This window comes from Argentina silus (assembly GCF_951799395.1).
Source record: "Argentina silus genome assembly, chromosome: 22".
Lineage (NCBI taxonomy): Eukaryota > Metazoa > Chordata > Actinopteri > Argentiniformes > Argentinidae > Argentina > Argentina silus.
This window is the reverse complement of record NC_139676.1, coordinates 8,558,448-8,574,801: the sequence shown is the minus strand read 5'-3', so window position 1 is coordinate 8,574,801 and position 16,354 is coordinate 8,558,448. Positions and strand designations below refer to the sequence as shown.

General features: G+C 39.4%; 1 protein-coding gene across 1 annotated transcript in view; it reads right to left on the bottom strand.

Annotated features, from left to right (window-relative positions):
- The window catches only part of sorcs3a (sortilin related VPS10 domain containing receptor 3a), a 55,290-nt gene extending 40,319 nt beyond the window's left edge, over positions 1-14,971 (bottom strand). The window contains exons 1-2 of the mRNA XM_083694209.1: positions 14,888-14,971; positions 7,697-7,855 (exon numbers count right to left, since the gene is read on the bottom strand). Of these exons, the coding sequence (XP_083550335.1) occupies positions 7,697-7,855; positions 14,888-14,956 (228 nt within the window). The 5' untranslated portion in view covers positions 14,957-14,971. The remainder of the gene's footprint in view (positions 1-7,696; positions 7,856-14,887) is intronic.
- Positions 14,972-16,354: the final 1,383 nt, after the last annotated feature.

Genomic DNA, 16,354 nt, shown 5'->3' with positions numbered 1-16,354 from the left:
TTCCCTAAAATCACTGTTCTTATACTTCCAGGTCACCTTGCTTTCTCTTAAGTAAGTATATACCGGTAGTTGGGTACCACCTCCATTAACCTGCTCCTGTTCCAGCCAGGTTTCAAATGATAGTTTATTCAATGAATAACAGCATGAAAGAAAAGGTTTTCTGCCTTTCCCTAGCACTGTGACTGACAATGACACTTATTTTTTTACTTACAATGACAATCAACATATAGTTGATTCACTCACTTAGGCAAATATACTTACTGTTAGTTGCTTTGAATAAAAGTGTCTGCTAAATGACTTAAATGTAAATGTAAAATAACACATGCAGTACTACTTATTACTATGAGATATTAGAAACATTGGAAACATCAACTTAGAGACTTAGAGATGTTGCTATATATATATATTATATTTTATCAATTAGTATTCCCTTTAAGAGTTGATGAGTTGAAGAAAATGAGTTGATATGAAAATATGAAAATGATGTCTGTTTACGTCTCTCTGGAAATTAATGATATAAAAAAGCTGTTGTTATGGTGACAACCATCTTGCAGTGGGCTCCAACGTGACTCCATAACAACACGTCCTCTTAGGGAATAAACTGCAACAACATTAAACCCAAAACTGAGACGGCCTTGTCGACTGTAGTCGGCCATCACCATTACTCAACAGCAAGAGTAATTCAACTCACCCCATTACTCGAACGACAACAATATGGCATCGGGACGTCATTAGAGAAAAAAATGATAAAGAGCTTACAGGAACGAGATTGGATTTGAACAAGTGCTACTGTCCTAAGGGTATGCAGTGATGCTCCGTCGGTAGATAGGTATAGGCTGCATAATGATGAGACACTTAGTTTCACTAGTGCTCAGATTTATGGGCTCCAAGGCAAGTTACGATCATTAGGGGAATTGTAGGGGAGAGGGAACGGGGGGTACGACTAGGCGCGGGAGGTGGTGGAAATTACATGGAGGTTTTCTGGTAACGCAGCATTTTTGAAGGATAAATCTTTGATCCTCCCGTGCCTGTTTGTGCAATGGCATTTTCTAATGGAGAACTCCCTATCATTTCACACTCCAATTAGTAAATTACCAGTGTTTGTCCAAAGTAGCCAATCTCGGGGGCAGTAATAAACAAACAGGTTTGTGCAGGACTGTCTTATTGGTATGTATGTAAAAGAAAATACACAGAGCACATGAACATGCAAATGAAAGAGATCTGCAGTTTCTTGATTATGTTTGCTGTAAACTGGCCAGGGACATAATTGCTCCCGTGTGTATTCATAGCGGCCATTCACTAGATGTACTGGATTTGAGGCTTGAGAAAGAAAAGCATACAATTTGCTTTCTGTCCAAATGACATCATTAAAGGGTGATTGTGACAGTGGATGATTGCTCTCAAGGCGAAACATTTGAAAGCATTTCTGTTTGAAGGCATTCTGGGGATACTTGGCATATCCAGTGTGGGCTTTTAGCACAGACAAACCACTGTTTTTCTCTGCAATTCTCGGCTATCGACAAAGTAACGTCAACCCCACACAACATCGACAGTCTCGAAAAAGGATCCAAATTGATAATCCTCTATTTCAAATAGATTATGAGGAAACCAGTATTCCTGGCTAGCCGCTTCAAACGACAACAAATACAAATGGGATTCAAAACATCCCTGCCCCCCCCCTTCAGTATTAGTCTCTCCACTTTCCAAACAGATAAACAAAAATGTCGTCCAACTCATCAAAATGCAGATCTGGTCATATTAGTGACATACAAAGTTTCGAAAAGGACAACAAAACACTAGAGTATAAACTGTTGGCTAAGAGGCGGGTTGAGAGTAGGTCAAGACTGTAGAGGTGGATCCGTCAAGTTCCTGTCCTCCTCTTCCCCCCACAGACACATTGGAAGGATGGCAGTGAAATCCAGCTGATCCTATTTGCAAAAGTAAATGTCAGGCTTGTCTATGGAGCCGATACACACTCTCTGACTCCTCGCTGGGAGAGAGTGGGGGGAGGAGTGGGGGCGGGAACTCAAAAGGAGAGGCAGGGGACAAGCAGAGGGAGGGAGGGAGAGAGAGAGAGAGAGTGAAATAAAGTGTCAAATCACCGTCACTGTGAGCTTAGGGAAGGGGACATATGCAAACGATAAAAGTGTCTTCTCTTGATAAAAGATAGAAAGTAAAGGCGAATAAGTTTGATGAAAAAAGTGATTTTAACGCAGCGTGTCAGACTACGTGTTAGATTGTGCGGAATGAACGAAGTGGGAATAGTCTGCAGGCCTGTTGGAAGCAGATAAACAAACTGACAAACAGATCAACCTATATCAGTTTGTCCAACGCTGCAGAACATTGGATGTCAAAATAACACTCTAACTGGTATAAACGGTTTATTTAATAAGAATTCACTCATCCCTCATCAATATCAAATTTTCTTCATTCTTAAGTTCATCTTTTGTACTCTCGCCCTGTCTGCCTGTTTCTATATAGCTCTCCCTCTGACACACACACACACACACACACACACACACACACACACACACACACACACACACACACCTCTGACAAGAAAGCTTACTGACAGCCTCTACACCTCGAGGAGACCAGTGGTCATGTAAAAAACACATAAAGGTTATGACGCCGTTGAAATATCAAAGCCTTCAGGTGGTGATATGAATTCTAAATGCACCCAGAGGATGTGTGCTAAGCACTAAGGGTAAGGAGGGCAGCTCTTAATCCACACCAGGGCCTTGGAGGGTAATTTGACTCACATCTGGGTTTTGGATGATATAGAGTAGGTGGGAAAGAAAGCCCATCCTAAAGCAAAATTGTGCTTAACTTCCGCTGTATATGTAGTCTGTGGGTATCACACAAGTAATATGGTAGCACTGTGGGTGCCAAAATCACTAGGGATTTACTTGGAAGTGATACGGTAAAAGTTGTAATTACCTTAGTTACCTACAGTGCCTTCAGAAAGGATTCAGACCTCTTCACTTCACTTTTCCCACATTTTGTTGTGTTATAGACTCAATTTAGAAATATATAAAATGTAAAAAATGTTGCCAGCAATCCACACACAATACCCCAGAATGACAAAGCGAAAACAGGTTTTTGGAAATTTCAGTAAATGTATTAAAATTGTAATACACAAATACCTCATGTACATAAGTATTCAGACCCTTTGCTATGACACTCTTAAAATTAGCTAAAATGCAAAAAATGTCATCAACAAATCACTCAATAAGTTGAATTGAGTCCATCTTAACGCAATGATAATAGTTCATGTAATTTTGGAATTAATATCTTTGTTTTTATAGGGTCTCTGATTTGCATAGGAATCAATTACACACTGTGTGGATCAGGTTGTCATTACAAACTGAGCAAATGGAGAGGAACAAAACTCAGGAATGCGACCCTGAGGCCTGGGGAGACTTACAAAGTTGAATGGTGGAGAGGAAAAAGCACAGTCGGTGGGACATCATCTCAGTCACTCTACAAAATTGGTGTATAACCAAGTGGCCAAAAAGACTCCCTTAATGGAAAATAATCCATCTCATATGCATAATTGTGTTTGGAATTCAAGTGATACAGCAAAGAAAGTGGCTGGAAATGTGTTTATTTGGTTTTACTACAAAGCATTAAGTTTGGTGTAAATCCAGCACATGCTATGCCGTTTCTGCACCATCTCTCGTGTGAAGAATACTGATAGCTATGTTATGGGTATGTTTGTCACCGACAGGGACTGGAGAGTTTGTCAGGATCAAGAGAAAATTATGAAATTTGCTGAGTCGGTAGTGACATCCTAATCTATACAGTGTGTAATTGCTTCCTATGCAAATGAGACCCTATAAAAGAGACCCTATAAAAACAAAGAAATTCCAAAATTACATAACTATTATCCTTGCATAAAGATGGACTCAATTCAACTTATTGAGTGATTTGTTGATGACATGTTTGCATTTTAGCTCATTTTAAGAGTGTCATAGCAAAGGGTCTGAATACTTATGTACATGAGGTATTTCTGTATTTCAATTTTAATACATTTACTGACATTTTGAAGAAAAAAAAAGTGTTTTCGCTTTGTCATTCTGGGGTATTGTTTGTGAATTGATAGCAAATTCTTTTAATTTAATTCATTTTAAGTTGAGTCGATAACACAACAAAATGTGGAAAAAGTGAAGGGGTCTTTCCGAAGGCACTGTATGAATTAAACACTGTATGTGTTTATTTGGGATACATGACGCACCATACGCACTATTTGGAAAGAAAGAACCAGAAAGAAACAATTGTGACTATGCAATCTCCTACATGCTAGGGTAACTACCAGTAAAAAAAACAACGCTGTGAAATCAAATCAAGCGCTGCCACCAGGAGTAGGCCCAGACAACACGAGTCACCGTCTGCTTCTCTGTTGTTGACACGGACGCTCCTCATTCCTTAACACACACACACCTCCATCTGCTGTTTTGACAATAGAGTGACAACATATATCTGCCGCTCCGTTAAAAGTGCATCCCCATCTGTTCTGTATCTCCCCTTGCCGTGGCGCCCGCCACTTCACTGTATCCATAATTTCTCTTTGATTTCAGCCCTGTTCACTCTGTTTCATCATGCCGGTGATACCAAAAAACCTCCTTGCAACTCGACAGTGTTTGTGTGTGTGTGTGTGTGTGGGGGGGGGGGGGGGGGGGGGTGAGTGTGAGTGTGTGAATGTGTGTGTGTGTGTGTGTGTGTGTGTGTGTGTGTGTGTGTGTCTGTGTCTGTCTGTGTCTGTGTATGCGAGTGCATGCATTGGCGTGGGTGTATATCTGAATGTCTAAGCCACACGTACTGCCCCCAAAAACAGCCCCTTATGCAGTATCCAGAATGAACCTGGCTATGACAACCTCCCTCCACGACCGTTTAGTCCTGATCTATTGTATTATTACCGCCCTGCTCTGAGTGATCCATCCCTACTTGACTAATGACACTAATCCCTCTATCTGTAACAGGGCTACAAACCTAATGCCAAAGAGACCCTGATCAAATCCCAATATGTGCTATACTGTAGGGCAGTAACCTGTGATACTGCTACCTCCACAGCACGTCTGGCATTACTTATCCTTTCCCACGAGTGCCAGGAATGACAAATAAGCACGTAATGAATATTTGCTTGAAACAGGGCTTGTGTAGTTGCTCGTAATACAATTGTGGAGCAGCACGAATCTGAGTAAATTGTATTGTAAATGGGCTAGTTGTAAATGGACTAGTCTTAACGAAACTAGACGAAAAATCCAATATGTCAGTGTTTTAAGTGTTGATTCTGATGCAATAGGCTGAGTTTAGATTGACATTTCTCTGTTTCTGTATGTCTGTACGACCCAATGCAAGGCATGTTGGGAAGTCGACAGGGCGGGACAGGGGTGGAGGATTGGGGGGAGGATAGGCAGATTATTAACATATTGGGAAGACAAAGGTATGTCAATCATCTGGGGGTTTTTCTCTGACATACCAAAAACAAATTGGTTTGAACAACAGAAATCTGAGTACTGATACTGTGTTATTGTAGATGGGTGTTGCTAAGGTTGAATAAGCTTCAGGATGATGATAGGCTTCATGCGATAGATACCGTACATAGACCAGCAAAACAACCTCCTGTCATGTGTCTCAATTCTGTGTTCAAAATATTATATAAAAATGTTTTGGGTTAAACTGTCTGCGCTTCAAAAAGCCGAAACCACATATTCCCATGAGACAACAGTGATTACAATAGAGTACTGTACTGTACACTTGAACTCTAAAGTGTCCCAACTGAACGTTTAGATTAACATATCCTTTACAACAATCTATTTGGAAGCCATGGCCTTGTCTCTCATGTTGAACGAGGTACAAGGTAGGTATGTAAATATCAGCTTCCTGATGGGGAAGGAGTCTCACAGTCTCTCTCTGTTGGAACTATGTGGAACATGTGTTCTTTAAAACATTTGCTTGGCATATCCCTTGAGACTTCGACCACAGCTACACCAACTCCACATATCTATGACTAAACAGTCAAAAATACCATCTTCACTTCAGCTTTGAAGCGAGGGCAGGGAGGTTCCCCTCATGAATAACTGAAGGAACCAAACAACTCCAGGCTCTTGTCAAAAGATTTTGAGACAAACAGCTCTGATACCCAGTCAATTAAGGAGCTTCAAAAGCTCTGAAGACTCTAGTTTTTCTCCAATATTTTCTCCAATATTTTACTCCAGTACTTTTTGAGAAGTGTCTCAGCATTTTACATAAGGCAATCACTTGGCAGTGCTGTACTGCATTGAATCCCAAGAAACGGGCCACTGAACAATTGCGTCAATGGGTGGTAATTATCTTCTTGCTGTCCACACATTCACACAGTGATGAGAGTCAGGAAAGGTCACACAGGTTCCAGACCCAGGAATAGAAACGTTTACTCAAGACAAAGACTGACCTGAAAAAAAGGACTTGTGACAGAAAGTCGAATAGTACGAAACTTGAGACATGGCCAGTGTGAAACATCCAAAAATAGTGTAGCTGCAGAACAGACTTTTAAAGTTGTGCTAGTGGTGATTCTCAATGTAATATACAGCATATCTCATCTGTTCATCAAATTGGATTCGGGGATGCATCTGTGCTTTAAGAACGACACTGATGTTATCAGAATAAGTCCCTGTACACAGAAACACATCATATTTTCAAATGGAATTTTACCAGAGGTTTTCAACTAAATTTGTAGAGGGTGTACAGTTCAGTACATGTATGTTTTTGTTCCAGCCCAGCACTAACACACTCGCTATAACTATTCCACGTATTACGGATCTCAATCACGACCTTGATAAGAGATCGATTGATTAGATAAAGTGTACTATTGGGCTGGAACAAAAAACGACACACACACACACACACACACCCACACATTGAGTTGGAGACCCCAGATCTACAGGATGCCCTGCCGAGGAGGCTCTCTGTTACTAACTCATGCAGTGACAGCCTCTGGTGGGGTGTTTTCATTGTTATGATTGATACTGGGCTCTGTTAGACCCCTAAGGTGTCAGTCATCTCCCTCCTCCACCAGACTTCCCACTGAGTGGCCGCCATTTTGGCTCTGGGGTCAGACTCATTGACCATAATGGAGGGGCCTTTACAGGATATGGGATGTGACCTGGGTGTGAATATGGGGTACAGAGCTCCCCACAGAGTGAGACAGCCCTGTGAAGGTTACAGACAAGAATACTGGTCTAGCAACTGCATAGTCACTATTTTGTTGGCAAGATAATGATGCTTAAGGGAATGGCTGTACCAGTAAGTAAATTCATATTCTGTGGATTTGATATCTTTACCTGCACCCAAGGACGGTTTTGTGGTGATGTTCCATTGTAGTTACAAGTGTTGTTGCTATACATTTGCATGTAATTACATTGTTAAGATAAAAAGTCAATGTCAATGGTTATGTCTAGTTGTTAAAAAACGGAAAAAAAAAGATAATTGATCGTGTGATTAAAGTGTAGGGAAAAATAAACAATAATCAATAAATCAATTATCCAACTTCAAGAAGGAAAACCAATGGTAATGAGGAGAGACATAGCAATACAGAAAAAAAGAAACATACGATATGCTAAAAAAAAACTTCCATTCAACGCTTTATTCACCAAAGCACATAAAACAACCAACCATGGAGAAAAGAATGAAGATAAACTATAAAACCTCTCACCTTCTGATCATGGCTGTAGGCGAGAGCCCAATCCTCCTTGGACGGATGGAACAGAAGGCTTAGGATGTAGAAGCTGAGGCGGTACTTCTGATAGCTCGCACCCTCGTCTGAGCTGATGAGCACGCTGCTCTCAAACTCAGGGTCGGTCAGCACCATTATCTGAGAGTGAGAGATGGAGAAGGGGAGGTGGGGAGAGAGGGGGGATGGAGAGAGAGAGAGAGAGAGAAGGGTGAGGTGCAGTGTCAGCACAACAGGCCATATTGTTTGGCATACGTCAAGCTGCCACTGGGCAAACAACTTCACTTTGTTCTCAACTTCATTTGACAAATGTACCTCTTGCCTCGGTTGCTATGGTTTTTTGGCCTTTTTTAGTGCACTCTGAGGGCGACTCGTCACCCCCCCCCCCTCAAAAAGATTCCTCCTAATGAGATGTTTGTTCTGAAGGTCACTGAGCTCTGTAATAGTGCTTTGTGTTTTACTTGAAAGCATTGTACAAAAAGATGGACCTAAACAATGTTGCCTCTACCACCCATGACTACAGAATGCAATTAGTTCTAAACAACATGTAATCCCATGATAAGAGATAAAGCATCATCGCAATTATGAATTATCACTTTGTGGAATTCTCTGTCCTATTCTCTATGAGTGGGAGGAATCCTAATTTCATGCATAGAAAAATACAGACAAGACAATACTTTTATTTGGTCATATTATAATGAAATTCAAATGAAAATGTAAATTTCAGGGCTACATATTTGTTTGAGCTCACACAGAAACATATTTGCAAAATTAGTCTTTCAAGGAAGCAATAACTGAACCAGATCTGTACTACATTTTTCACATCTAGGGGCTATTGCTCTGACAGCTAGCTTAGCACAGTCATGCCAACTAAACCCAACAGAGATGCACGTACATAATTTAAACTCACAGCTGCTTCAAAGTTTGAGATCAAGTTTAACCTTGATCTCAATTGCAATGTACTGCAAAGGTCATCTCACTTTCTACTAGGGGTCAGTGAAATTGCATATTAGCTTAAACCATGTAAATGTATGATTTAGAGAGAGATATATAGAATATAAACCACATTATTTTGATACACACACTACTATGATATTTGATATGAATAAACAAGTTGCCCAGATCAAATTCCTACTCCTGGCAATATGGAAGTTAACTAGTTCTGATCACTGATCTATATACTATACCAAGATTTCTGCAGAGACACTGAGGTAATGTACATGTATATTTGTATTGTTTATTGAGTGCCTTTCGCCAGTGTAAACTTATTCCAAAAGGGGACAAGTTGCTAAATAGGTGAAGTGAGTTTCATGTGACTTCAATCACGGCGAGCAGATTTTAAGTTGCGAGACAAAAACCATTGTGCTGTGCTGTCTATGAGGCTAAGTTAGGGGGAAATTGATAGGATAATTATTCAATTGCAAACAAGCGTGTGGGCCATCTGTCTATAAAAATGATGGCGAGAGGGGAAAACTATGAGGCTATACCCATAATTAAACTATGAGGCTATACCCATAATTAAACTATGAGGCTATACCCTTAATTAAACTATGAGGCTATACCCATAATTAAACTATGAGGCTATACCCATAATTAAACTATGAGGCTATACCCATAATTAAACTATGAGGCTATACCCATAATTAAACTATGAGGCTATACCCATAATTAAACTATGAGGCTATACCCATAATTAGTCCATGATCTATTTTAAGAACCAATTTGAGCGCACGTCTAACATCGTTGTTTTGATGTTTTGTTATTTTGTGTCTTGTCGGTGTAGGTTCTAAGCCCCTAGTGGGTTTCCCCAAACTCACTTGCTTTGTTTTGCCTTGTGTCAAACTTTAGTTCTTTATTCCTTAGGCATCATTTTACATCCACATGTTTTACACTGGTTTTTATCTTATTTATTTATGTAGCCTAGTGAAAAATACTTTGGAATAAGGAGAGGGTCATTTCATAATTATATTCTCCTAATATAATGTTCCAATATCAATGTACATGTATGTACAGTTACTTATGTAATATTAATGAAATTAAATGTTCATAAGTACTTAAAAAAACGATTATTTTGTTTTAAGATTCCATGAAAGTACAAGTTAATTCATCTAAATGAAGAAAAACACAGTGTTGTTTAACACAGTAGTCAAGTATTAACACTGTGTCACCTTATTACTTTGTGACCATACAGTATCATGACCTTCTGGGTGTAGTATTCATATTGTTATATACTGTATTTCACTAGTAAATCAGACAAAGTAAATCAGACATTTGTATTTTGTATTACAGTTCATTACAGTACATTGAAATTTCTGTATTAAACATTTATACTGTGTGAAACCCAGGTCTTATTTCTCAAAGAGATCAATAGTTATCTCGATTAATGAGGCATACGCAGCTCATCTGGGAAAAGCAAATATGCTTTAGCGCTCAGATTTAATGCAATATGGCGTAACGTGACACCCGACTTTAATAATAATTAAACTACAAAACCATATTTCTGGGAGAAGAAAAAAAGAGAGAAAAGGGGGTTTGAGGGTAGTTCCACCATACAACCCAAATGGCTGTTTTTTCTCCTCAAGAGGATTTGAATTGGAAAAACAGCACCACATTTGTCAATGACAAAAATGCCACCCCTCTTTCCAAAACTTTAACTACGAAGCCTCCCTGGTGGTGATTTAGATAAATTGTTTTTCATTAAGGGCCAATAAACAGACTGTGGAATCCCAGCCAGGTTTTTTCAGTGGCCGGGCCTTCCAATCTTGCCATTCATTACCCGTCACTAGGGGGACAGAGAAGGCCCCCCCCATTTCTTGCAGTGTCTTAGGGCTTGTCAGATGCAATTTATAGTTTTTTAAGCTCTAATCATTTTCCATAATATTGTATTAAGCGACAGTGTTTATTATAGGGTGGGAAATTACATTTCACCTTGCATTTTTGATTCCTCTGTCAAGGCCTCCCACTTAGGGGAAAAGCACAAATGCTCGAAAGTCCTTGAAGGGTTCAACTGCTTCACCACCATCTCCTGCACTTTAATGAAAAACCTCGACAAGTATTTGGACACAGACCTCCTTTACATTTACTGTAATATACTTAATATTGAAATATGTCTCTTTCTATTTATGGCCTAATGTATTTATATTGTGTTCATGTACTGTTCGAGAACTGTGTAACCTTAGTCTCACTGCTGGATATTGCTTCCAATGCCTACTACCTACAGGAATTGATTTAAAAAGACATCTTATCCACTGTTTATGGTGAGAATAAAACGTATTGGAGAAGTAGGGAATCCATTAACTGCAAAGAACATCCATCTATTCTGAAACTGATTTAATTTTCTGCATGGTAAATTTATTTTATTTTGCCACATAAAATATTTCTGAATAAACCCTTATATCGTACGCTGTTTCTCTTACAAAGGTTGGACATGTCTTTGACAAGTACTCATAACTCAGCTAAAAGCCTTGTCATAACTCCACATTTTCTTTTAGTAGATTTAATCAATTTCTATTGGAGATTGTTTATGAGGACCCATATGGGTTTGGACGTGTCCATCTGTTGCTGGATCAGTTTTAAGCAACACTCAGGAGGGCTTATGTAATAGGGCACATAACTGTGAGTAACTTTCATGTCACTGCACACAAGCTCTCTGTGGATACATCATGGGCCTTCAACTCTTCATAGTTCAACTCTTTATAAAAAACACCATGAAGCCTTCATAAACTTCTGTAAGGCCTACATAGATGCTTCGCAAATAATTTATTTTCAGGCAAATGACAAACTATATAAAAGATGGCATTAGGGTTATGCCACATTTAGGTAATCACCATGCTGTGGGGATCTGTGATCTAACCCTTTTATGAATTGGTACTGTATGACATTTGTTCAGAAATGATTTGTGAAGCCTTTATGAAGCCTGACATTAAAAGGTTTAAAGTGTGGGCCAAATGGTGCAGTGAGTTAATGTCACTATAACAGAAGATGACAAAATCAAACCATAAGCATGTATGCATCACAAAAAAACAAATAACAACAAAGTAACAAAAAAACAACCATGATTGTAGTGACCAATTTCTAGCAAGACCTGAAACAGTGATTACTTTCCCCCTAAACCAGACAGACCAATAGCATTAGCAGGGTGATTACATTTTCTCACCGCACCCACTTGGCAATTGTAAACTAATGGGTCTAAGCTGAACTGAGGGAGTGAGCTGGGTAACAAAACAAAATCAATACACGTTGGAAGGGATAACCTCTTTTTGTTATCTCCCTGATGTTAAGCTAGTTCGGAGCACAAAGCTAATCGTCATGTGTGGAGCATCATGATGCTAAGCTAGTTCGGAGCACAAAGCTAATCGTCATGTGTGGCACAGGATCGTAGTTTTCATGTCAACTGACGGGCAGAAGCCTGCAGTGATTGAAGCTACCTGAGGACTAGAAACAAAGGGATGATGAGGACGTCCTGTTACTAATGGATCTTGTCAAAGGAGATCAATTGAGTTGAGTGTGTGAGTGAAGAGGTCCTGTATAAGGAGGAAAAGATCGGTCAATTCGCTGTGAATTGGGATATTAAAATGTAGAGAACACTACACACTGTATAACAACAGCATTATACTGTACTGTTAATCATTATCAAGACAGTGACTATTTTGCTTTAATCTCTATCATTATTAAATGTGTGTATTGTTAAGTCATTGATGACTATATTTAATTAGGGTATCTAATCAATTAAATCACTCAACCAATCAATCAATCAGAAAAGTGGACGTCAGTCAAAACGTGGAAAGAACCTTGAAATAGGATGAATCATGCATGGGAGAATTATTTATGGGTGTCTTTTGTAAACGCTTTAACCTAAATGTCACCACCATCATTCAAATGTATTATGCACTCTTATAAAAGGTCAAGGCTTCCACTTTTCACTGAGACAACAGGTGAGAATATTCTCAGTCACTTGAACAGAATCTTTTTTTATACACAAAAACATTGTAATACGAGTTGTAGGAAAAACACCCCCAGGGCATTAGATACACAAACACGTCCTCATGACGATATAGGATCATTACTGCTCTTCTCAACGGTGACAAGCGTCATGCTTTCCCTGTGCTAGACTCACAGATGCTAAACTTGGCTGTTCAAGCGTAAAAGAGAAACAAACACACACAAAAAAAAAAACATGTCTGCCTTACCAGGGAGGGTTCATCCATCCACTCAATGGGAAAATCAAAATAATGAGATAAGGGATATGTTGATGAGAGACTGTGATCAGAGACGGAGGTCAATGGCAGCTGCTTTGAACAAAACATGGCCTTAATGAGGACATGATACAGTGGCTTCTTGGATCTCGTGACTCCCTCAACAACAACATCATGGTCCCATGCTCTAGACATGAATCACCTGACTTGCAGCGATGGGTTTCTTCTCTATTTTCTCATTTACATTCACATTTACAGTTACATTTCATTTAGCAGACGCTTTTATCCAAAGCGACTTACAATTTGACTTACTTACAAGTACATTTGTCTAAGTAAGTGAATCAACTATACATCTGTCATCGTAAGTAAAACCTTCGAGAAGAATAAAATGCCATCGGCAGTCACAGTGTGAGAGAAAGGAAGAAAACAAGTTAAGGTTCTTTTTTTTCTCAAGTTCAGGTGATGTAATGTAGGGCGTTAGGGGGTGGAGAGGTCTGAGGAGGAGGAGCCCAGGTGTAGACTAAAGAGATGGGTCTTTAGTCTTCAGCAGAAGATAGTTGTGGGAAGCTCATTCCCAAACCAAAAACAAATTGTATATGGCGCACAGTAATGTATAGAGCCTTGTCAACATGGAATAATTTGCCAGCACTGCTTACTCAAGCAAACAACAAGACCAGTTTTAAAAAAAAAAAAAAAACATCTGAAGAAACATAGTGCCTCTCCTCCAGTCTGTGAGTCATTCTCTGTTTCTAGGTTTCTGACATTTTGATTTATTTTATTTTAATTTAATGTAGTCTTTAGTCTTTGCATTAATCTGTGTTTTTCTTGTCTATAACTTGTCTATAACTGTTCTGTACTTGTGTTTTACTGCCATGTGACACTGCCATGTGTTTTATGTTATGTGTGGATCCTAGGAAGAGTAGCTGCTGCATTAGCAACAGCTTGTGGGGATCCTAATAAACTAAATTAAACTACTCTCACTGCACAAACAAAACAAAACAAACACATCCTCAATGGAATAGCTGAAGAGGGAGATGACAGGGCTTTTCAAAATGGACTTGGGGACGATTGTTATCCCCAACCAAACAGGCTAGGAGATAGGAGAACAGCCACAGGATCAGGCCAAGGTATTACTCAGTCCCAGTCTGACCTGATTTAAAGCAGTCCACCCTTGGATCCCACAAACCCTCTTTCGTGAGAGGGATTTTCAGGGTCAGCAGCAGTGATCTAAGGACTGATTTGACTCTCCATAAGATTAGGGTGCTGGAAAGCCAGCTGTGGTTTTATGCTCACATTACCAACCTAGAAAAGTTTTCTTTGAAAGTTAGAGGAGGGACCTTAGCTTGGCCCTCAAAAAGAGTTCAGGCAAAACAGCCTTTTCCTTACCTCGTCGGTTGGAAAAGTCGGTACTTTTGAGAAAATAGAAGAACGAAAATGGAAACTGCTTAGAGAAGATGTACCTTTTTTTTTTTTTTTATTACTGTAGGTTTTATTACTGCTGCAGCATATATATATATATATATAGTTTACAGTATATATATATATATATATATATATATATTATTGTATTTTTTTGGGTATATATATATATTTATATATATTTTTGTATATCCTGCTAATAGGGCTAGTGGTAACAACTCATTCCTGTTCAGTAACACTGTAATTACTTTACAGTTATAACATTGTATCAACACATTATTACACAGAAACTCAGCAATTTCTTTGTAGTTGTCTTTCTAACCGTGTGTAGGGTAAGTGTTGAATCTATCCATACATGTAGATTAAGTCTAACTGAGATTTTACTTGCCACCATAGTTGAATTTTCAACTGGGTTTATTCTATAATCATACAACCAGGTATCAACAGGCAGTTTTGTCTCTAACCTTGTCATCATGTTTGTGTTTATTAGTATTCAGAAACATGAAAGTGAACATGAAAGAAACAAAAGCACTAACATGCTTTCTCAAAGAAGTCTTACCTTTCTCTTGTTGGATGGGCAGACATACAGGTAACTTAGCACAGACTTCGATCCCACTTTGTCATTCATTTTCTCATAGGTGGTCCCATAGTTGGTTGATCTGTAAATCAAGAAAATGTCTTTAGGCCCAGAGATTTACAGACATAGGCATACACATACAGTGCAGAGGTGAACATGCAGAAGCAATGTCTCCATCTTGACATTGAATTGAAATTCTTTATACTGTACCATGGCAGTAAATACTCCAATGAATGTACCTCTGGTGGTGCATAACTTTCTCCGCTTTCTCACTAAAGCAATCAACAACATGGGAACCTTCAAAGCACCAAATAGACCTACTGTATGAACAGTATGTAAAAATGTACCATATTGCAGAGCTAACAAACATTCCAATGTTACAGTATAAATCCCCTGGCTACAGAATAGGGGAGGTCAACAAATCACTGATGGCTACCAACATAAACCAACTATTCAGGAACGTCTTGGGACCTAACATATTGAATAATTAATGCTTTCCCAGGGACTAGTTAGAAATAAAATATGACAGATGCAAAAACATGTGGATGCTTGTGTATCCAGAGGGTTTAAATAATTCAGGCGCGGGAATGAGCCTGTTAGCTAACATAAACCCTGAAACACCACATTATCCATAACATCCAACAGACGACAGTACCACTGTCCCCCATGTAGTTGTTTTAAGGAAGAGCAGCCGTGTTCATGATTAGCTGCTTATTTCTGTCTGAGGTAAAAAAAAAAAGAAGAAAAAAAACACTCCCACTCCCACACAGCAACTCCCATTGCTATATGCAATCTGTGCTCTGAAGGGGCAGAAACAAAGGGAAAATTCCTTCTCATTTTTTCTCTTTTTTCGTCTTGCGACTGGTGCTGCTCCAGTAGTAATAGGTTTCAGTGAAATTACAATAAGATCTCTCTCATTCCGGTTCATTCCCTGAGTGGCTGGGAAAGACGGCCGCCATGATTACAAAGTACAATAACGAGACAGACAGTCACTGCATGAGGGCGTGCTGCTTCCACAGGATATTAAAAGAGAGTTAGGGGAAGGAAGGAGCTGGGGGTACTGAAGCTGATGGGAAAGGGAAGGCAAGGAAGGGAAGAGAGGGAGGGAGGGAGGGAGGGAGGGAGAGAGGGGGGATGTGTGGAACAGCCCCTGGGAACGGTCCTGAGGTTACATTGTCTGAGGTTCATGTGTCTGTGGTAGTGACATTATAGCTGAATAGAGTGCTGTATTGTGCTGCTTGAATGTCTTGTTAAGTGTAAATTGAAAATAGTCTGAGCTGCTGTGTTTAACGTATGCAATGTGCATCCATGTTACTTCTCCCTGGTCCCATAAAGAAAACAAATCTCCAGTTCCAGCACTATCAGATTAAATGGACCTGGCTCATATCCCACTTTTATCATAATACAGTACTCCATCACAGACTCAGCAAAATGATTAACACTTCCTAA